The sequence below is a fragment of the Barbus barbus genome (genome assembly GCF_936440315.1).
Source record: "Barbus barbus genome assembly, chromosome: 17".
NCBI lineage: Eukaryota > Metazoa > Chordata > Actinopteri > Cypriniformes > Cyprinidae > Barbus > Barbus barbus.
The window spans coordinates 28,082,504-28,107,359 of NC_136745.1; the positions used below are offsets into that span (position 1 = coordinate 28,082,504).

The 24,856-nt window shown below is 37.4% G+C and overlaps 1 protein-coding gene across 2 annotated transcripts; it reads right to left on the bottom strand.

Moving 5' to 3' along the window:
* Positions 1-1,594: 1,594 nt before the first annotated feature.
* LOC306883142 (rho guanine nucleotide exchange factor 37-like) lies at positions 1,595-19,294 on the bottom strand. Of its 2 annotated transcripts, none has more exons than XM_079438254.1 (13): positions 19,145-19,294; positions 14,303-14,595; positions 13,578-13,707; positions 12,775-12,922; positions 12,469-12,668; positions 11,612-11,742; positions 11,364-11,468; positions 10,958-11,071; positions 8,984-9,301; positions 7,733-7,861; positions 6,164-6,359; positions 4,923-5,095; positions 1,595-3,311 (listed from the first exon to the last, which is right to left on the bottom strand). In XM_079438254.1, the coding sequence occupies exons 2-13, from the start codon at positions 14,582-14,584 to the stop codon at positions 3,102-3,104; spliced, it is 2,136 nt and encodes a 711-aa protein (XP_079294380.1). In that variant the 5' UTR covers positions 14,585-14,595; positions 19,145-19,294; the 3' UTR covers positions 1,595-3,101. The 2 variants fall into 2 exon arrangements, with proteins under 2 accessions (XP_079294380.1, XP_079294379.1); XM_079438253.1 differs by lacking the exon at positions 19,145-19,294 and adding an exon at positions 15,945-16,092.
* Positions 19,295-24,856: the final 5,562 nt, after the last annotated feature.

Sequence of the window (24,856 nt, forward strand, 5' to 3'; positions counted from 1 at the left end):
ATGCTTAAAACAACCAACCAAAATAAATAATTAAATGAAAAAATGAATGAATATTCCAGTGAGGTAAGAAGAATAAACTCTTAAAACATCTTAATGTCAAATAATTGAATCTGTTTAAAGCATGTTTAGATATTTTTACTGGAAAATAAGACTTTTTTTTTTTTTTTTTTTTTTGCAGTGCCACCAAAATAGCCATAAATTAAATTGTGGAAATTAGGTTTACTGCAGACGTCTAAAACCCCTACTGCATGGCTCATCCTCTCTTCTCTCTCTAATACGAACACAAACAGACATCTAATGCAGGGAGCTGGAACAGAGTTGTTGGGTTTGTTTGCTCTCCTGCAAGGAAATGCTTCATAGTATGTAATGCTGTGAGGGATACATAATATATCTAATTACCGTAGCATTTCCCCATGGCTCTTCAGCTGAGACGGAGAGTAAGGCCAGGGCACGAGTCGATGTAATGTGAGAGACACACCTCCCACAGGAGAAAGAGAAAGAGAGAGACAGAGCTGAGGTCCCCAGGTGCTACAACGGGGCGCCATAGAGGAATCCTGCCGACAAGCAGGCTATTTTTAGACTATTGAATAGAGAAATGTATTTATAGAGCTTTGAGTTCTGTCGCATAGAGGAAGTGGTAGCTGTGGGGTTTCAGTGCATCAAAGCTCTGCTGACAAGCAGCTCTTAACGGAAGCAGGAGCGATTGACAGGCGGTGCTCTCTCGGACGTCGAGCCGCAGCATCTCTACTCTGCCTGCAGCGTGACAAAACACAGTCATCATCAGCCCTGCCGTGACATTTGCACATTCTCAGAGGAATAGCTGCACTCGGGCTAAAAGTGGCCTCAAACCCAATGCACATCTCCAAAATAAAGCTTTGCAGCAGATGGAAATACTCCGCCTCGTTCGCGTCAGTGTTTTAATCTGCTGGGCATAAATAGAGCACTCAGAGGTCAGGCGGAAACCTTCAGCCGAAGCTGCTGCTTCTGATGAATAATTTCTGGTCACATGTCTCAGAATAACACAAGTGTGAAAATATGAGATGGACTGCAGCGGGTCTGATGGGTTAATTCAAGAGTGAGTCGATTTAAAATGAAAATCTCTTCAAAGCGACATGTACAGATGAAGCCATATTCAGGGGTTGGATGAACTGCCTCTCACTGGATCCCTGTTAAGGCGATTGTGAGGATCAGATGAATAATATATGACTGTTTGGAGGATTAGTCCAGCACTGAGTAAGGTAGCAATGCCAGTCTTCACAGAGGATACTCTGGCGCCTCTAGTGGACAGCAGATGCAACTGCAGGCAGATTCATGACGGACACTGCAGCAAATCTTCTGCACTCTTGAATCTTTCGAGATGGCTTGAGTTCTTCATCGCAGAGGTTATTATGAGGTCACAATACAAGCACAATGCAGCAGCCAGAACTGAATCTGCATGCAAGCAATCAGAATAGCTTAATAATTCAGCATTGTTACAGTGTGTTCGACATCCACCCATACAGCGGCTCCAAAGAGTATCTGGACACTTAAGACACCGTTAAATATTTATGAATGCCATTGCATAAATAAGTAAATATCAAACCAAAAAGCAACTGCAAACGAATCATAACCATAGGTATATTTCATCACATTAACTATGAACTACTAACGTTTGACAACCAGAAATACTTTTTTTAGTGTTCGACTGATATTGCTTTTCTCAAAGCTGATATCTTTGAGAGCAATTCAATTTAGATTTATTTTAGGTAATGACAAAATTAGAAAGAAGAAAAAAAATCAATATGAACTTAATATGAATAACAGATTTTTACTTCATATATTCTGTAATTGAATTACAGTACTTAAAAAAATTGTAAAAAACAAAAACAAAACACTGTTTGTGCACATAGGGAATCATATTTTCTCAAATAAAGACCAGCTAATGCTGATTTCATATATAGTGGACAATAACTATGACATGAATATGCCATAATTGCAAAATTATGCTATAATTATATATATATAACTATAATTGCACTGTCCTTGGAGCGGACCTGACCTACATTTCACTGCTGGTTATACTCTGTATAATTGTGTATGTGACAAATAAAACTCTTGCCATAGCAGCCAATTGGATATAAATCAATCAATTTATAAATACAAATCAAGAATTTAAAGTTTGTGCATTTTCAGTGACATCCAATTTGAAGAATAGGAGCTTTTATGTGCCTCCACTCAAGTGTTGGCGTTTTCATCAATGTCAAAATAAAAGTCTTTTAACACTTATTAAATCAAACATATAAAATGCCAAATATTGGTATTATATTGCATCAAACTTCTTAAGCAGTATATCTATTGCTTAATCATTCTGAATTCAACAAGCTTTTTATTGTGAAAAGTTCTGCTTAAAAGATTGGATCATTTTTTTAAATAAGCATCACTTGGATTGATATTTCATCATCTATGCATTAATAACTTGGGCATACCCCAAGTGTCCAAATATTTTTAGATCCACAGTACAAATTTAAAGAACTAAAAAGTGTCCATCAAGTATTATTAAAAGAGTGCACAAACAAGCATATTGTAAAAATGTTTTGTAAGATCTTGTCTTCAAGTCTGCATGTTAGTCATCTCAAGTGGGCAGGAAACTAATGCAACAGAGGTCTGACTCATAAAATGAGATCCATTCTCAGCAGTAAAAACCCAAATATTCTCCATTTAAATAGCAAAGTAGTATCAGGCCCGCCAAATATGTCATTCCAATGTACAGCTGAGGTGTGGATCCAAGTGGTAATTGTAGGAAACAGCACACTCCACCAGCAGCCATGTGCTACAACAAGCACGTCTGCTGCACCCGCAGCTCATCTCTCATTGGATAAAACGATCTCCACCAGTAACAGCCCCGGGCAAAGCGGAGATCAAGTATATGGCTGAGCACTCCACAGCAGGGCCCAAGCAGCACTCCAGTACATACACCAGTCAAATGACGCACCAAACAGCAGCCATCCGCCCCCTCACGCATGAAGAGCCCTTCAGGGAAAGTGTTTCTCATGGTCTGTGTGTGTTTGGATACTGGCTAGAAGAGTCGTATCAGCAGCAGATGATGTGCTCTAGAGGATATTCTAGCGATAAGGGAAGGTGGGTGAGGCGATCACAGAGGGGAGGATGGCGAGGTAGTTGGAGGGGACGTAGCCTCTCTGGCCACGCACTTCCACCATACTCCATTCCTTGTTTCCACGCTTATCGTGAGGCTCCACCAACCGCACCGGCTCGCCGGCCCTCAGAGAAAGCTCGTGAGCGCTCCTCGCAGTGAAGTCATAGCCCGCGTACACCTGCAGATGGAGAAAGGAGAGTTTCAGTGGGGCTGGTAATGGAAAAAGTTGCCTTCTGTTAGATTTGGCCTCTTATAAAAGCTAGAAGAAAATATTGACAACTAGTCAATGCCAAAACCCACACAAACAGTGAAACTGAACAATTGAGATGTTAAAATCTGTCTAGACGAGGACGAATGTGCTTTTTGAGTGCTCTGTTGAGTATGTTCAAGATCTTTTTAGATTTGAAAGGTAAGCTGTATTCAGTGTTATACAATGTGCTTGAGACATTTTCAGGCGTTAGGAGTGGGCTGTTTATTATAGCTCATAAGGAAATTAAAGGTGTCAATGGGTGTTTGAGACTGAAAATCTGAATTTATAAATTAGTCGAAGTGCTCCCCCTTGTGGTTAATATCAGTAATGGGTTATGAATCATGTTCATTAGTGGCATTTTTAAGGCTAACATCACTTATTGATCATATTTGCTCATAGGCTTTTAAACAAACCCCTAACCCAAAATGTTAACGTCATGAAAATTTGCAATGAAACAGTGTAATGTATTCTTAAAAAAAAAAATAATTATGAAGGAATTGGTTGTGAATCAGTTAAATGGAAGAATAATTAAAAAAATATGATCAATAATATGCATTCAAAAAATTATATAGGGTGAATTTCCATTTCATGCTGACTTTAAACGTCAGTGCAGTGACTTGTTGACCAAAAAAAACTGAAAACAAAAAACTGAACTGAAAACAGAACTAAAATAAATTTTCAAGACTCCAAAACTAAAATAAAATAGGATTTTTTTTTTTTTGATGCATAGTAAACATAAAATAAAATAAATAAACATAACAACGATAAAATTACAACAAAAAAGTGATTGGAAAAAAATCTCTTCAAAAGGGACCCGAATCATATTTAGTAAGATAATTTTTCTTTTGACTTGAGCCAGTATGCAGCCACTTAGCAATATATTGAAAGCAACACCTTGCAATCACTCACACAGTGCCAGCATCATGGTAGCGAGTTACGCATGGGCAAATACCAGTTCCATTTTCTTCAGAAAATATTGTTTTTGAAAAACAATTCTTTGCAAACGTTATATAATTTGCACACGAGGCAACAAAACCGGGATATATAATTCATCTGGGAGTCATAATGTTAGCCGGTCTGTTCATTTGCACTCTCACAATGATAAACAACCCGTGAAGATTGTTTAGAATTTTTTTTTTTATTTTTACAGTCACAACAACCGTGTATCTCCCACTCTCCCAGTCAAAAGCTACCTCTGACATTTCTGCTTTCTTAAACATGAAGCCACGATGATAGGGAAGCATTTGACAGGCAGATCATGCAGATAAATGAATCAGTGTGTGTGTGTGGGTGGGTGGGTGCCGTGTGTTTGTGTATGTGGCCGTGATAGAGTATGTCACTTCTGCTGACAAGGAGCGGCAGTTCATTTCTGTTCCTCCAATACTGAATTTACAAATGCTGAAGTGTGTGTGATAGATGATTATGAGATACTGCAGACCTGCCATCAATCTCCGGAGGTCTCGTTCTGTATGACACACGACGCGGCGGTCTTATGAGCCGTCAGTCAAACGCATGTCTGTGGCTGTGTGTGTCAGTTACCTGAAAACAGGGAGTGGGCATGGTGGTCAGCAGTGGCTGGGCTCCGGATGTGTAGGAGTGTCTTCTCGGTCCTGGACCGCTGGGTGTAACGTTCAGATGAGGAGACTGCGGCGGGTCAACGGTTATCTGATGGTAGCGTGTCAGTTTTGAGGCAGGTACATATCCCCTCGGTCCTGAAGAAAATAAAAACATAGAAACTCGGAAATGTGCAGATTTTAGTATCTTCAAAGGTTTTCTGTTATGCATATTGATAAGAGCAGATTTGATGTGTTTTAACTGTATTTGACCAGCAGATGTCACTCACAGCACTATCAAAGACTTTCAACAGCAATGTACACACACGCACACACACACACACACACACACACACACACAAACCTAATGAATAAAAGAAATTTGTCCAGTCAGTCTTTGAATGTTTGCTTAAGCATTAAGCTTTGCCTATAAATTAAAAAAAAAATGTTATTGAAGTTTAGATTGAAGATTATCAATAATTAAGAGACAATTGGTCAAAATACCTTAATTCAGCTGCAATAAAAAAAAAATTAATTAAATCCTAAATAAAATCAAATATGAGATTTTTTTCTGAAACTGGCAGCTAAAAGAGCTGGTATTTGAGTCTCTGAGTACAAGGAACATATAACAGTCAAAACTGTAGCTACCAAGGTACCAAAAGAAGTGATATGAAAGTTGTAGATAAAATGTGATTGTTTAAAATACATTTACACTATATGCACTCTATTCCAACAGATGCACTATTATTACAATATCAAAATATCACTGAAATATAGTAAATACAATTTGTATTATCAAATGGTTTACTTTATTAAAGTAAATTATTAAAGAATAATTTTTCTTTAAAGGGGTATTGAACTTAGAAACCAAAATTCCCTTGATCTTTTGACATATATGAGGTTATTGTGCTATAAAAACATCCTTTAAGTTTTAGACCTCAAAACTTTCTTGTTAGTCTAAAAACAGCTTATATTGAGGCCAATCTGCCAAAATGACAGCTTGTGGAATCTACCACTCTATGATGTAATAGTGTGGCTAAACACTGCCTCTGCAGAAGAAGATCAACATCGCTATCTGTTTCTTTTGAATTTCATTTAAATATTTTTCAGTATGTTCTTGGTGCAAACAGGAATTTATGTCCATTTGTATGCATTTTATGAGATCATTTTATGGATCGGTCTGGATTATGACTTATTTCTCCACAGTTTTCCACATGCCAGTTTTACCTCCTGCATCAACCAGCCAGCGGCGACGGTCTCCTCGCGTGTCCATCTCACTGATGACAGCTACCAGCTCTCCCCTGTTAAGGGTCAGGTCAAGGTCACGGGTGCCCACCACAGGGCCTGTCAGCTGGTAGATCTTCTCCGAGCCGTGCTTGGCAGTCAGAGCCTTGAGACGCCGATCACACATGGGTTTGAGCTCCTGAGACGACACAGACATGAACAAACCCTGATTTCCTACCCACTCATACTTAATGTGAAATTACATACAGCAGCATAAATTCCATTTAGAATGCAAATGTACATGAAATGAGTAGAAGTACAGTAATTACAATGCTGGATCACTTTGAACTAAAAAACTGAGACAGGAAGTGAACATGAGAGCAAGACACTAAGGATTTACATCCGTGATCTACATTCTGATCCCTGTCAGCAAACACGCAGCACTTCTGAAGATTACAGAGCACCTCCTGTCTTCTCTCAAAACTCATCAGGACTGATGTCTTTATGATGGCAGAATTGATATTGATTAGACTCTGGATAAAGACATCTGGTTGTCATTAGCTGTAGTGATGGCCTAATGCTCATGACATGATATAACATGACATCAAGACAAAGTAGTAATACCAACACAAAATATTGATATTGCTCTGAAATATGAAACATGACAATGGTGCCGTCTCTGCTTATGCTGTCAAAAGAAGAATAGATTAAAACATCTACATCAAAATTGACACTATTTTATCTACTAAATGCTCCTGGATTTAATATGCATTATTCATAATCAGTGCAAATTACTGTAAGGTTGCTTTCATAAACAATCTGTTTTCTCAATCTCCTCTCAAACAGCTTTTATTTTCTGATAATACATTTTTAACCATTTAATTTGTCCAATGCCTGATATTACTTTTACCAAATCTTAGAATAGATTAATATTTTCACTTTATCCAGTTGGTTGCATGAATGAAAATGAAAAATAACTCGCATACCAATCAATTCCTGACGCATAAAATCATGCCCCGTCCCAAATATTTTTTGGTCACATACATTACACTACCATTGAAAGGTTTGGGACTGATTTAGACTTATTAGACTGATTTCTGAAGGATCATGTGACACTGAAGACTGGAGTAATGATGCTGAAAATTCAGTTTGAATGGTAGTGTATTTCCCATAGTTAAATTTTTAATGATATTGGACAGTTTAATTACTTTGCTATTATTCTAAAATATAGATAATATTAATAATAAAGAATGAGCAGTTGTGTCTTTTTAGTATATTTTCACTCTAATTTGCATTTGAATTTCACTAAATGAGAGGCAGCTGTTTAGGGCCACCCATAACACAGTAACCCCAGGACATAACATATTTTACTAAGGTATGTTTATAATTAATGGATAGACTGATGCAAAACACAAGAGGGCTAAACTATATCAAGATGAATGAATGGCTGTGGTTTTATTCCAGCACTGTCCACAGGCAGAATTAAACTGCAGTAAGGGGAAACAAACTGTCCCGTAGGAAGACGTCTCCACCCAACGACAGAGAATAGTGCGTCCCTGTGTTGGAACTGACCTGCACAATGGGAGCATTGAGCTCATGCTGAACACTCTGACACAGACTCTCCATCCTCCTCGAACCCTCCAGCACCGAAGTCTCTGCCCACTTCCAGAACTCACCATCCTCCAAATAACTGTGTGGGAGCTGCCGGGAGACAGAGAGCAATTCATAAACACTGCCAGCCTGCAAAGAGCTAAATTTAATAACACTTTTCCAACCACATGCTTGCGGTCAATGGTGGATTATTGCACAGAATGTCCAACGGTTTCTGAAATTGATGGGCATTCATGTGTAACTAAAATCACGAGAATGAGAACAACATGCCTGTGAAGGTGAATCTAACAAAAAATCTAATGAAGAACAAAAATAAATTATTAAATACATAATAATAACAATAATATTAAATAATATTTTGCATGAAAAATAATATAATGAAAATTGTTTTGTACCATTGTTTGTAAATATTAAATTGCACATTTATATATTTTTTATTGTGATTAATTTGTGATTATTCAGTTAGGGTTAAAAGGATTGTTGCCAAACATATACTGTAACATGCAAAAATTATTAAATTCTAAAACTTATTTAAAAACTTATTTTGCTTATTTAAATCCAGATGGTGACATTTTTGGCTAAGCAGGGTACAGTGGTGGCCAAAATATTTAGAACAGTACTTTCAGCAGCTAAAAATGGTTTTAAGTCAGTTATTTCTATCTTTTGCTGTAGTGTGTCAGTAGGAAAAATCAGTTTACATTTCCAAACATTAATTTTGCCATTAATTGTAATAATCCAGTGAGATTTGTGTCTGACAACAGCCGGTGCTCCACACAGAGATCTGGTCTGATCATCATCCAGTCTGTCTGGAGTGACATGAAGAAACAGAACAAACTGAGACAGAATAAATCCAGAAGAACTGTGGCAACGTCTCCAAGACGCTTCAAGAAACTTACCTGCAAAGCTCCCTGAAAAACTATGCACAAGTGCACCGAGGGCAAAAGCTGCTTTAAAGGCAAAGGATGCTCACACCAAATGTTGATTTAAGTTAATTGATAAAGAAAATCTATTTATGACATTATTTTTGACAGCATCCTCATTTTACAGCATTTTACAGAACTGAACAGTACTGTAGCTTTGCAGGTAAGTTTCTCGAAGCGTCTTAAGAGTATACGGTATACTGATTCTCTATAGAATTAGGTACTGCAGAAATTAAATATTCACCTGGTTCTCTCTAAACCTCAATATTTCCGGTTCTTCTGTAAAAAGTACCTGATGGGTGAAGCTGCTAGCCAGCTGCTCCATATCAGCCGCAAGGTCTCTCTGCAGGCAGCTGAAGGCCTCTAGCGTGGCCCACAGGAGCTGCAGGGCTTTGCTGTTGAACTGTGGCAGCTCGGTCAGCAGAAGAGTGTTGATGGTCTTGTAGGTGTTCGCTATGGCTTGCTCCTCAAAGCTCAGGTTACTCTTCTCCTCGATCAGCTCATAGTCCAGAAGCTTGTCCTGGCGTTTGCGGATAAGGTTACATGGTCCTGCCATCAGTTCCCGCAAGGAGCTCAAGGGCTTAAAGACTAAAGTCTTCAAACGCTCCTCCTATAAGTGGCAGCAAAGGAGATTTACAAAGCAAGCTCAGAAAGCAAGATGTAGATGGTTAATAATTTAATCAACTACTGATAATTCAATGACAATATTAAAAAAAGCAAGGCTCATATGGCGTTATAATGCATAAACCACTATAATGCCCTTTCGACCATAATTTCAATGGCTAGTAAACAGTTAAAAGATCTTGGCAAAATTTGTACCCTTACATGATACATGGTGTAGCAGTATTGGTTCTAGCAGGATTAAACCCTGATGGAGAAATACTAACGTGGTTAATAGAAGGACCACAGTGAAGAAATACGGTCTCATGACCAAAGCTGTGACAAATGTTGGTGTTCCAGACTTTAGTCAGAGAGGCCATATTTAATTTGACGTACAAAAATGAGGCAGTGAGGGATAGCGGTACAGTGCATTACAGAGTGCTGCAGGAATGAGTACTACAGCCTGGAAATGAGTTTTGCACTTCCAGTTCCATGGCCCTTAAGTCAACGGGTTCTGTGGTTAAATGTCTTGAATAAGGTCTGTAACACAGGCTCAAAATAATTTCACACTGTACCACACAAGAAAATAAATCAATATGACCCAACTCATGCTTTTTTGAGGTTTTGTGTCTTGAAAAGGTGGCTGCTAGAACTAACAAGAGGCTTAATGGGACTACGGAGGTTGTTGGAGACATTAAACGTCATCACAGCAAACATGTAAACTCAGCTACTCATTAGTCTGTTTTTACATCCTCATGGTGATCACACAAAATTTGATTGACAGATGATCTGACCTATCATAATGCCAAATCTGATATTTTGTCCAACAAACAGGAGAGACAGGAGAGTGGATTAACATCAGTGGACTTGAATTTGAAAAATGTTGTGTACTGACATCTTTCCGCGTTAAAACAAGATACCTTCTGATGCTCATTCATGTTTATTTCATGCTATAACTAGTAAAGCGGAAGAGATGTTCGTTTCACACGCCGCTTGAAATGAAGAACTACAGCATTCTGCCACAAAATAGTATTCATTGTTTGAATTTCTTAAGAAAAAATGACAACTTGAAAGCTGAGACTTTGCTTCATACCAAAAGAAACCTGCTCTGTCTAGTCTGTCGGCACATTGTCTGTGTCCTCTTTGCTTAAGTATTTTTCACTGCCTGAGAACACGTAAGGCGTGAGAGCACCTTAGCTTAACTAAGGGGGCGGGTCTTCGCGAAGGGTTGACTGTAATTCTGTCACAGCCTTGTTTCATTCACACCAAATAAAATGGCTAAAGTCTTATTCTCATTTTTGCTGCAAAAGCTGTGAAGCCTGGAGCTGAAGATTTTAAGTTTTTCCCAAGAAAACACAAAAATGCAGTAAGTGATTTTTGAGAAATGGTGCTGTTATTTTAAATCACCAAATCAAACACGCTCTTACCCAAAAGGCTAACACCCCTAACCTTGATAGCCCTCAAATTCACAAACATGCTAAGAAACACAGGCACCGCCCCCCATCATGACTGGACACGGCCCTTGTTGGTGACAAGTGTGTTTTGGTGCTCGTCCAATCTACTTTCAGTGGCATTTCTCAGAAATCATTTACTGCACCTTTAACTGGCCAAAAGAACTGTATCTTTATCACTAACAACAGTGAATGGGAACTGCAATCCGTCTTACATATGAGGGGTAGATCCACTGTCTGAGTGCCACTGTGATGTCTTTAGAAAACAAGGCGGTTTTCTCTCCTTCCAGATCAAGATCTGCTTCCTCTGTTCTGCAGCTGAGGAACCTCTGTACACAGAAACACAGCTCAGACGGTTAAATAAATCTTTACAAACACTTCAAGTGCACAGCCATCCTCTCAACCTCACAATCTTGAGTAACCCCATCCTTCTGCCCTGGGATCAACCCTCCTACAGATTTCCCTTTCATTCAGCAGCTGGAATAACAATGGAAAATGTTTAAGAGGTTGATCCATGGGCGTACTGACTTCACACTGGGGGAACACCAAAACAAATGAGAGGATCAGCTCTTTTCGAGTTTTTAACTACACTCGTTAAGAGTAAGAATGTTAAATCCAAACCTGCAGATGGTGGAGATAGGCCTCCAGGTTATCATGAAGCTCTGAGACGCCCCTCTCCAGGACAAAGAAGAAGCCAGCAAGGGCATCAAATTCTTCATCTTTCAACTACAATATAAAAGGATACATTTAGAAATTATTGTAAAAACATCTCATGTGGCAATAGGCTTTATGGAAACAATGTGGTTCTTTCAACATGCCAAACATTTCTGTTCCTTTGTTTACACTAAGCATTGTTCTTAGGCAGTTACCTTTGGTACCATTCCTGTCTCATGCTTTATGTACTGGCTGAACCGGGCCGTCTTCTTGGCAATGCTGTGGCCACTCAGCCGATTGATCTTGTCCTTGATGGTCAGGTTCTCTGTCTTCTTGTATTTGTCAGCTGTGACAGTCAGAGAATGATAACAATGAAACAAATTAAAACCTCAAGCACTTTATTCATGTTTCTGAGCGGATGCGGACAGAATGTTACTGTTTAATACGGAATGTCATGGAATAAAAAAAATAGGTCAGCTATAGGAAATAGTAAAATAGGTTCTGCGTGTCTCTGTGTGAATGAATGTTTTCAGTGACTGCAGTCTCACTAAATGAGGACATAAATACATGATCTTCATCTCCAGAACTGCTCTGAGAGTCACTTCATGACTGTTTTGTTTGAGAAAAACTACCATCATATCATATACATGCACATTCAAAACTCTTATTATTGTTTAAAAAAATAATAATATAAATTTAAAAATAAGTTGATTATTACAATTTAATTATTAAACCATTCAAATGGAATCCAGAAAAACTGAAAAGGAAAACACAAAAATAATGAAAAATATTTTTGCTAAACTTTTAATAAATAGCTGTAACTTGAATAAGTTTTCAAGATTTCAATTAATTATACATGCTTTTTGATGAATAAAATTGAATTTAACCAATAAAACAGAGTCTAGAAGAATTAAAATGGCAAAAAATTGGAATCCATAAAACTTAAACTGGAAAAATGGAATTTGGGAAAAAAAAATCTAATAGATTTCATAGGGCCCTACTGATGTTCCCAATGGACTGGCATACTTTGGTTCAGTACACTTAGCTTTCTAAACTGTAAGCATGTTCTCACCGACTTCACGGAAGCGTTTGTATTCATTGATCCTGCAGTTGATCTGGACCGCAGTGTGAGCGGCGCGCTCCAGTATGGGGTAGGCAGGGTGCCCGGGGTCTGTGTGTTTCTGGATGGTCTGGAGCAGCAGCGGGTAACGGGCGATTCTCTGAACCGGCATCACCAGGAAGAAGCTCAGAGTGGATGCATTCACATCAGGACTGAAGACAGACAAGATCAGGGGTCAAAAATGACTGGAACGTTGGGTAATACACAACAGTGTTCAATTTATGCTCAACCTCAGTAGGTTGTTGTTTACAAACTTACGCAGATGACTTGATGATTCGGACCATTTCCACCCACAGCGCCTCTTTCTGTTTGTAGCTGTTCTCTAGAGCTGTTATGTTGTTGTAGTTGGCAAGATACTCTTTATAAGCCATCTCTATGTCTTGAGACAGACTCAGGAAAGAGTCACCTGAGAGAAAGAATAAGATCATTTATAATATACAACAAGATTTACATCTTTTCCAGACAACATACACTGCAATTTGAGGTCAGTATTTAAAAATAAATCAATTATGCTTTAATCACAAGGATATCTTACATTGATCAAAAATAACACAAAAGACATTTAAAATGTTACAACTTATTTCAAATAAGTTTTGAAAGATCATGTGACACTGAAGAATGGACTAATGATGTTGAAAATTCAGCTTCGCAGCATAGGAATAAGTAAAAAATATATTCAAATAGAAAACATTCTAAATTGTAATAATATTTCAAAATATTACTTTTTTTACTGTATTTTTTATCACATACTGTAAATGCAGCCTTGGTGAACAAAAGAGACTTCTTTCAAAAACATTTTTTAAAGCAATCCCAAACTTTTAAACAGTAGTGTAAGTGTATGGTTTTTTAGGCTGTAAAGCTCCAAAAAGGATGTAAAGAAATGTAAACATTCCATACATCATACGTCATCATCATTCCCATCTTGAAACTCAAGTTCTGGATTCTTGACTCATGATCTCAAGGGTAAAAATGTTTTATTCTGTGGGTGGGCATGACACACAGAGAGTGTGACAGTAAACCAAAAGTGAACTGGAAATTCCAGTCGGTCCGGTTGTGCTCACAGAGTGTTTCCAGGTATTTTGAGTCGCTGTGATGCATCTGTGCCTGGTCAAGGAGGCTCATGAGTCTACTGGAAACATCCATCACTTCATCTACATGCTGGAACGTGTTCTCCAGGTTTGGAGGGGGAGGCTGCAAGAGACCCAATAATATATGATATTATCAGAGCTAAACAATTTAGTCTCCTTTATGAGGCATACATAAAAAACTGATTTCAATTTTATTTCACATTCCTCTCAGCTGGATTGAAAAAATAATATTAAAACACGTTTTTATTATTCTTGCTGTCATTATAATTTTTTACTTACATTTTTTCCCTTTAATATTACTTTTTTGTATAATGTCTGATATACATCTGTTAGTTGTGGCCTGTAACTAATGTAAGAACAAAATATGTTCATGTTTCTAAAAAGAAAACAACAAACCGTGAATTGACTGAATGAATGAAAACACACACACACACACACACACACACACACAGCACCTTCTGAAAATTCATTGCATTTTCTTTATTTAGAGGCCATGTGTTAAATATAACTTTTCCAGCACTAACTGTTGTATTATCGGATTAGATTGTTAATATTTATAATAATATAAGAATGATAGCAGAGTGCTTTGATGGTACTTCAGTGGTGGTGGAAGCAATATAAAACACAGAAAGTTGTTGGACTTTTACTGCAATTTAACAGATGTGATGTGTGAAACGGCTGCTAGGGAGCTTGTCTACCTCTAGTTTCTGCAGGTTGCTGTGGATGGTGACCGTACAGAGCTGCAGATGTTTCAGGTAGTTCCTCTCAGTCTGCACCAGTTCCTCTATCGCCATGAGCTGCCTCTGAGCGGCTCTCTCTCTGGCTGCTGCCTCCTCTGCTGCGGCCCGTGCCTTCCTCTCCTCTTCATCCTCCTCTGCAGGCTCATCCAAGGTGTCATCCATTTCTTTAGCTCCATCTTTCTCCTCTCCGATTTCTCCCTCTGCCGTCAGTGCTAAATTTACCTTCAGGGAATTCGCCATAGCAGGGCTGTCTGAAAAGAAATTAGAGGAGGTTAAACAGTTTTTATATTTCTAATGAAATTAATTAAAAAGTGTGATGGTGATGCACAACATATTTAACTCTTCAAATATGCAATTATGAGTCATTTGAAGAGGTACTTGGATGTACTTGGACAAAATTCTGTAGCTTGATTCAGTGTTATATTAATATTGTTTGTATACTATTATAGTATTAATATTATGTATTTTTTATATTTTCATTTTTAAAATTCTGATATGTGCTTTTGTCATTTTGTTATTTTTTTATTCGGCTTTAATTTATTTATTTTTTATTTCAGTTTTAGTAATTTTAGTACTTCAACTCAAACTTTAAAAAAAAAAAATATATACATTTTGAATTTAAACCTAATTGAAAAAATATATATAGAGCAAGAGAGCTTTATGTCAATAACCGAACACTTTTAAACAAATTAAAAATGAAAATATTTTAAATACTTTAAATAGTTTTCATCAACAATAACAATACTAGCTCAATTAGGCAAAAGCCCCCAAAAGCTCCATAATAACTGTACATGTAAACATACTTAAGAGCTTTCCCACTGAAAGTCATTGAGAATTTGAAAAATATGAACTCAAACATATTCAGGTCTCAGTGAAAATCAATGACTTCTGATTGCTTTGTATGTCCAAATAGCTCTCAGTGTGAACACCCCTTATGAACTCACCTTTTAAGCTCACTCATCACAAAGAAGTAAAAACTGATCATCAATCAAGCCTATTACACACATAAACCAGACTCTGCCATCACACATTATAAGGACCACCCATAAAGGGCTGAGTGCTCTATTGTCGCCTATCCAGAGGGGGTGAAACACCATGTGTCTAAAGACTTTTAAAAAACATGCTACCAAAGACAGCTTTCGATTGCAATTCAGGTAATTGTGATAAAATCATTAAAACATGCACGAGGACCCACAAAGAAACAAAGTCAATACAAGTGAGGTCAAAGTCTGGCTAAGCAAACTTTATGATATTTGTGCAGCCATTGTTACAGGTCTATATATTATCATCACCTTTGTTACAATTTCAGCTACACCCACACGCACACATAACTGCAAGCACTTCTACACATAAACAAACACTCAAACTTCACCACATCCGTAGCCATTAATAAGGAAACAACATACTTGTAGCAAGTTCTCAAGGCCAGCATGCTCAAAGCGAAACCCACAAACTCAGCATGTAGCACAGAGCGTATGCTCACTCACTGAGAGCTCTCACAGTGCTGCACTGCAGTATGACAAACCTCTACTTAAGGAGTAAAGACATGGCAGGTTTACTGCAAGAACAATCCCAAGAAAACATCCAAATGCATCATTACCTTTACAGAATGGGAAAGCCAAACCCTGGGTGTCTCTTGCACTGGCAAATTGGGATGTGTGGCTTGGGAAAGCCTGGCCCAGACTCTCAGACTGGTGTAAGTTTGTCCACTGAGTCACACTGCAGGGCCTCATGTGGCATGGGTGTGTGGGAAGGGGGATGGGAGGGTCAGCTGGTAGGAGGTGGGATTTTAGCAGTGGGGATCCGGATAGGACACACAAGTTTTGATGAATACACAGATTGACTGCAGTAGCCATTGGGAAGGAAGTGACGCCTGTGCAGGATGAAGCTGATTGGACAGCAGGAGTTCAAGAGCTGGTGCATAACACACACTCGCAAACACACTCAACGGCAGTAAACAGAAGCCCCATGTGGCCAGGAAGTTCTCCCCAACTTGATGGTCAGAGCCAACCATATCAGATACATCCTAACAACACTCTTAAAAATAAAGGTTCTTTATTGGCATCAGTGGTTCCACAATAACCTTTACCATCCATGGAACATTTTCATTCCACAAAAGGTTCTTTAGATTATTAAAATGTTCTTCACACTTTTTAAAAAATGGTTCTTTTAAGAACTTTTCACTGAAAGGTTCTTTGGGGAACCAAAACTGGTTCTTCTATGGCATCGCTGTGGAAACCCCTTTTGGAACCTTCATTTTTAAAAGAGTAAACTCCATGAAGTGTTTTTAACATCGAGATTGTAGGTGAAAATCGATATAAAGTGAGACCATAAACTTTGACAATTACAGTCTACATAAATTTGAGACCAGTGCTGGTTAGTAACTGATTACATGTCATTTGGATTACGTAATCAGATTCCAAACACTTAGTACTTGTGATCAGATTATATTATATTTTAAAATACTCGTAATCAGACTACAATTTATTTATTTTTGATTACATGATTACATGTTATTCACACAGTCCTTTGTTTTTGGAAGGCGTTTGTATTTCAAACACATTAAAATTCACAAATTCATTTATATTACATAAAAATTTTAATTAGTAACGTAATCCATTACATTACACATTTTGTCATGTAATTTGGAATCAATAAGACTACAGTTTGTAAGTAGTCTATAAATCACTGTCTGAGACCACACTGAAAACATTTAGACAGTTGGTATTTCTTGTTTATTTAATTATTTTAAGTGATTTTGTTTAGAACTTTTAATTTGAAGTTGTTTAGTGAGCGCCGGTTAGTACACTTTTATTATGAAAAGGCGCATAGTAAAGAAGAAGAGAGAAAACGTCCATTTAAAGGGATAGTTCACCCAAAAATGAGAATTCTGTCATCATTTACTCACACTCAAGTAGTTCCAAACCTGTATGAATGTTTGTGTTCTGCTGAACACAAAGGAAGATATTCTGAAGAATGTGGGAGACAGAGCAGTTTTGGGGCACCATTGACTTCCATAGTATTGTTTTTCCTACTATGGAAGTCAATGGTGCCCCAAAACAGCCTTTCTTCAAAATATTTTCCTTTGTGTTCAGCAGAACAAAGAAATTCATACAGGTTTGGAATTACTTGATGGTGAGTAAATGATGACCGAATTTTCATTTTTGGGTGAACTATCCCTTTAAGATGGCGAGTCAAAGATAGCGAGCTAAAAAGTATGACAAATTAAAGTGTGTTTTAACGTTTATTCTACTCATTGTGAGTTAAAGGGAACATCAGAAGCAAGTTTAAAGCTCTTCCTTTAGTAACAAGCAGCAATGAAGTAAGTTTCATTTGTACTACATGTGGTTGTTATAAATGTGTGTGAAAGGGAAATATTTGTATAAATGTTGTAGTTAAGTTATTAGGTGAACTTAACCTTGTTTGGAATGCTTGTAAAGACAACTTTTATTTATGCATTTGTTTTTTATATTCTGTGTTTACTCTACATTTATGTATTTAGTTCTCACGGCATCTCAAGTCGGTTGGTTATGAACCAGTCAATAAATCACTAGTTATTAAATAATTATTGTGCTCGTGAAGTTACACAGGATTTCAGAGAAAAAAATAATAAAATTTGGCATATAAGATTAATAAAAAATATGAATGGTTATGAACTTTCTAGACATTAATCAAAAAATTCAAGTATGGCAAAAGTGGGTTAAACCAAATACTGAAAGGTCTACTGTCAATAAAAGTATGAAGCATTCATAATGATTAGCTACAATCACAACTGATTACACCACTGTTATGTCACACATCCTGATAAGAGCTAAATGCATGGGAATCATAAAGAATTGAATGATTCTGATTCAGAATTCTCCTGACGACTCGGTTCTTGAATTATTCCATTAATGAGTCTTGATTAAAGGTCTTAATAACATCCCTCAGCGAAATGTTGGCACATGTTATTATACTAGTTAACAAAGCAGGAATAATTCAATTCTTACAACTATGTTTACACAATTACAGTCTAATAATCTGTCATATAACTGGAACTGTATATGGAACAAAAATTGAATGTGGTAAATAGATATGGTTAATTTCCATTTCATGCCAACTTTAGTTTTCAGAAGATGTACAGCATGTCACACTAAAAGACACTGCTGCTCCTTGAGGTTGGAACAAATTCCCTCAGACCACAGCTGTATAGAGTGGAGGGTTTTTTCAGTTTATTTATTAATATAACACCAAGAAAAACACACAAATCACTACACTCTATGAGTATGGTTTTAACATATCCTAAGCGATAACACACCTTCAGTGATAACACAAAACTTCACTGCTAATCTATATCAGCCATGGATTTCTGCAGTGAGTTTTAGAGGAATAAACCTCTACGTCAATCCACTTGCATTTATAACAGGTTACATAATTAGCCCTATAATAAACATATATTAAGAAACTCCTTAATGACATTTGAGCGGTTACATTTACTTCCCATGAATATGAAAACAACACTGTTTAAATAAATAAATAACTTGTTACTATTTCCTCACCCTCATGTTGTTTCAAACCCTTAACTTTCTTTCTAGGAACACAAATGAAGAGACATTAGAGAGGATGCTATAGTGACAGACAGCCTTTCGTTTTTAATACATCTTTTTCCAGACAATAAAAGTAGCCTAAATGATGACTGAGACTGTCATTGTGTCTAACACCTCCATGTATTCCACGAGGGTGAGTAAATAATGACAGGACTTTCATTTTGAGTGAATGTCTCAAATGAATCTCGCGCTTGCATCTCACCTGCGTTCTTACCTGTGCGTGTTTAAAGCGTTGTACCCTTGGACGCAGAATAGTGAAACACCGCAACCACAAATATTTCAGCGCTCTGTGGAGTTTAACAAGTGAACTCGAAAGCGACACTGACAGATATTTGTTTCAAATCCTTCAGTATCACCTGTTCTTACGGTCCTGGCGCGCGGAACAGGTTTACGCACAGGCCGCGTCACGCATTCCGATCATACCGCGCAGGCGAGGTGCGCTTTTAGTCATGCGAAGTATGACATAATTGGTTTTGTTTTTCGCATATTAACCTGAATGCATGCGGCACAGTGGTATTGCAGAGGTGTTGCGCTCATTTCCTAGACATGTTATGAACGATATCGATTAAGTGCACGCAATAATGCAGACTCAGAGGACAAATCGTAACCAAGGTAAAACAGAGACATCGCGTGGTCGCCTGGTGTACAGCTGAGTGTTTATGAAATCTATGCCTGCGTCCCAATGTGCATTCTATCCACCCTATCTGCCCTAAATAGTATTGAAAATTACTACTATCGCATAGAATTTAGGATGGATAGTGCGCACATTGGGACGCAGGGTATGTGTCAAATTAGGCTTAGACCCTCATTTTATATACCGTTTTTGTAAAACCATACATGCATGCCAGTCAAAAGTTGGGGCACACATTATTGAATTTATGTTGCTCACGGTCTTATATGGCTAATATTGTAAATATGGATTTTGAAAAGTGTTTTTTTTTCCCCTATACAGTTAGATTCATAGACAATACAGATGAAGTGGTGTTGTTACCACATACCACACTAATAGGAAACATGGACATTTTTTAATTTTCTTCCTTTTTCATATACAACTAATACCCTTGTTTAATTTTAGCCACTTTAATTCTTAGGGAGAAAAAAAAAATAACAATGATTTACCAAAAACAGATTTAAATCAGAACAGCAAATAAAACTGAAGACACAAATATTGTACAAATACATGAGAGCTGGCAATTAAAAAAAAAAAAAAATAACTCTAACACATTGTTATATTGTGTATTAGTCATATTTAGTAGGTTACAATATTTATCATTTTTTAAACATGCAAATGAAAGGCATGCATGGATTAATTACAGCCATTAACATGACCAAACATCAAATTATAAGATAGTTTTTTTTATTTCCTCAATCATTATTTATTTATTCATTTTATGAGTATCATACTTCTAATTAGTTAAATGTGTGGTGTTTTTACTGACTGCCCAATACTGCCTTGTCTTTTCATTTACAGTATGCTTACATACATACTTTTAAATAAAAAAAGCAATAAATAAATAAATAAATAGAGATAAATATATACTACTATAGATTTAATCGCTTCAGAGCTACTTTTCTAACAACAGCATCACAAATCTTCTTAAATTGTTCTTAGAAAGGTCTATTTTTGTGACAGTAGCAAAGATATTTAATGTAAATTTTGCACAAGCAATTGAGAAAGTAAAAAATAAGGCAAAGTTGTGACTATGCACACATTTTATTTTCTGGCATTTAGTGTATTTCATAGATAAATCTTCCATGAATGCATGCTTGATTCCAACTCCCTGCTGTGGTTTCCAGGTTATTGATGTCGGTGAGGTAAATTGCACCTCCTTCCGAGAAAAAAAAAATAAAAATCAATGCGACACAAGAGAACGGAGGCTGCACACGCATTATAGGTCAACTATACATTGCTATGGCAACAGATAACAGCCCAACCTTATAAAACAAACTACAGCATACAGAAACAGCAACCTGTTATTCTCTCCTCTAACCACAACTGCACTAAACAGGAGTAGGGTGTTAAGAAATTGCATTTTTAAATGAACATAATGTTTTCGTCCTGACAGAAAAATTTTAATCAAAAGGCTTATGGTATATAATCATAATAATTAATATGTTCCAGGCCCAAACAACAGGCCTGTGAGAAATTACTGTTTTCTTTCAGTAATGATATCACTACTCTCCTCCTGTATATATTTAGTGGAAACATCTGTCTTTGAACAAAGCTGAGCAGCAGAAATCCCTTCAGAGTGGATATTTTCTTTCATTTAGAACCATTCATTTAAAATGAGTGCAGCTGAATCACTCACTAGGAGATCAGAAAAGGCTAATTTAGTCCCTCGTCTTCTGATCCCCATCATTTGTAGTGTGATAGTCAACAGCATGAGTCACCTTTGTCATTTATGTTAAGTGCTGACCATAATGTCCTTTGAGGACAGAGAAATTAGTTTCTCATCAGGGGGTCAATTTAGGTAAGAAGTGACTCTCACAGCCAATGAATGACAGACAATAAACATTCTGTGTTCCTGTGTTGGCCAGGAGGGGGCAGTATGAGCAAGGAAAAGGGTTTGGAAATGACAACAAGCCTAACTGACTGAACTAGAGGCTTGATTTTTTTTTTATCAGTTAGCTGTTTTTGTTGATGAAAACGTTTCAGGAATATGATTGTCCGTTGCTTTTTATATGCTCCATTGATTTTTTAAAAAGTCTGCAACAGTCAATAGACTGGAACGTACTTCTTTTTTTCGAATATTTCTCTTTCTGTTTGAGGATACGCCAGGTCCAGTGAGTCAAGAAAAAGATTCAGCTACACTCTTAAAAATAAAGGTGCTTCAAAAGGTTCTTCAAGCGATGCCATAAAAGAACCATTTTTGGTTCCACCATTCAGTCAAAAGTTCTTTAAAGAACCATCTCTTCCTTATCTTTTTATAATCCGAAGAACTTTCTTTCACCACAAATGACCTTTTGTGAAACAGAAAGGTTCTTCAGATGTTAAAGGTTCTTTATGGAACCATTTAGACAAAAAGGTTCTTCTATGGCATCGTGAAGCACCTTTATATTAGAAAACGAGAGAACCTGGAGTAATGCGCTTCAGGGCTTGTTCCAGCTCTCCCACATGTTTTGCCCTGTATTTCACTATAGACTAGCACATACTGTATAAACACACAGACACACTCATACATATGAATTTGCAGTATAAAGTCCCCCCAAACACCCAACACAAACACCGTCCACAAAGAGAGACCATCATATCTCAGGGACATGAAATGCAATGGGATTGACGTCTACCAACCTAAGAGTCATTTTCTCTGATAATATTTTGCGGCAGCTCTGTATTTCTGTTACATGGTTGTTGAAGAGTAATTTACTTACTTAATTTAATTTACTTACTGTAGAGTTAACAAAAGTTGTCATGAGCATTGTAATGTTTGTAATGCACTGAAAAGTGGTGGGGATTCATAAGGTTTATACAACAATTTGTTTTGGTCCTCAAATCTGATTGGCTGAGAGACCTTCCAGGATGGCTGCTGTGTGTCTGCTCGAGTGATATTAGCCAAACCACCACAGGAAATAAAACTTGCAAATGTCTTATTGTTTGTCAAAGATGAAGCAGCTATTTATTGCGTGTGTAGCTTTTAAATGATTCTGTGCTGCAAGTAAAGGCGATTTATATCCATTTATATGTCCAAAATAGCATTCAAAAACTCCCCTGGTTGTTGTTAATATGAATATTTCCACTTTCTATTTGCTTCTGTCAGTTTTTGTCATATTATGTGCCCAAACACATAAACAGTGTACGAGAAGGAACCGGCGCTAAGCGAGTAAACAGTGAGCTCATTCCTCCAAAGGCTGGGCGTTCAGATTGATTGGCACTGCAGTATCAGAACATACATCACAGCGGGCTTTTATTCGCCTGCCAGACAGAGGCACGGTCCACAACCTCCTCCTGGCTGTGTCTCGATTCCTGTGCAGATGTGCTTGAAGATTGGTGGAATGTCCCCGGTTCACAATTTCCTTACCTGAGTGATTTCTCTGTGAGTAAGACTTGGTCAGATTGGAAATAGGTCATAAGTGAAAGAGAGAATTGGAGCAGGAAGAGTTAAGGGTTGTTGGGTTTGAGAGTAAGGCTACATTTCATTTTACCACAAGCAAAAATAATCTCTTGGCTGGCAGAGACGTGCAGGGCTTCACCCAGAGCCCATTAAAACATGTCAACTGTGTCATTGATTTTAGTTCAGTCCACCATTGATTGGCGTCTAAGCCCAGTCAGGCCTCATTTGCATAGCTGCGTCCCATAAGCTGCTAATTGGTAGTTCACCAGCAATCATGGCTGAATGATGAGAACGAACAGTCTGGGTTGATGTGAGGCAATTGTGGTTTGTTTGCAGCAAAGGGGTATCCATGTCAAATAAAATATTGCTGGTGTGCTGCCCATGGTTTTTGCTTATATAAGTCACACGTTTATTGCCTTGTCTAATTGTATAATCGAGATTCAGCACAACACTCTGTCTCTAAGTCCAAATTTAGGTTTGTAGGGAAACGCGGCCGTGCATATCGTGGCTCACATTGGTTTGGCAGCGTTAACAAACATGTTCTCTCTAATAAAATCAGGGAACGCAAGATAGAGGGAGAAAAGAATGAACAAATAAATAAAGTGGAGTTCAACAGTCTGAGTACTGCATGGTGAAAATGCTGTTATTTATTATGATTATGCATCTTAAATATGTAAAGGAGAATATGCAGTCAGTCGGTAATTATATGATGATCAGGACCTAATTAATATCTTTTATTACATTTTCGTTTAATAATACTTGTCTTCAGCAAAGATGCATTAAATTGAAAGTGACAATAGAGATATTTATTGTAGAAGACAAATAAACCATCAAATCAACCATTTTCAACATGGATAATATTATGAAATGTTTCTTGAGCGGCAAATCAGCATACTAGAATGATTACAGACACTGAAGATTTTAGTAATGATGCTGAATGCATTTTACAATATGTTCAAAAAGAAAACTGTTATTTTAAATTGTAATATATTTCACAATATTTACTGTAGCTTCCACTAAGAAATAATATTCCATGTACAAAACAATCGGCCTATAAGACGAACATATAGCAACAATATAATATCTGATTGCTGGATGCCAGGATTGACCAATCAGAATCACATATTTATATTATGTCACAAAGTTTCTTTGTTTTCTTTAACATTGTTATTGCTTTAGAGCTTTCCAGATTAGAATGGCATATTGAATCCCAGATTTGAATGTGGCCTCAGACTTTTGAATCCCACTGCATAAGAAATAGATTTTTTCAGAAGCATGGTTAAATCAAAATGTTTAAACCAATCCTACTAATGAGCTTGAGTTTTGATTTTGAATGTAAATGTGAGCTATTCTAATTGTGTTTAAAGACACTGTGGTCAGTTGCTATGCAATATATTCATTCAAAGGTGGAAATGGATGTCCTGCAGTGTAAGAAACAAGGCATGCACAAGCCAAGCCACTATTGCGTAATGGTGCAGGCAAGAACGAATATAGGGATTTATGAAAGAATTCAGTAATTTCTGCTGTGGTTTGAGCTTTTTCCTTTTACAGGATTTTTAGGGCACAAATAACCGAAAGCGGCTGGCAATACAATTTCCAGGTCCCTTTTAAGGAGTTTCTTAGCGAGTACATTTGACCTCAGCCTCTCAGAGAAGCAGTACAGAGAATGCAGAATGAGAATAGATAAAGAAGACTCGTTCTCGGTCAGCCATAGTGCTCTTCTTCCTGCACATCTGGATTTGAGCTGGATAAAACCAGGTACCTAGAGAACCGGCCCTGCCAGGTAAGGGGGGCTTGTTGAGGAAAGGGGAGAGATTTACCATGAGCTGGGGAAATAAACCTGTATCAAAATGTAATGGGCCAGATTGTAAAAG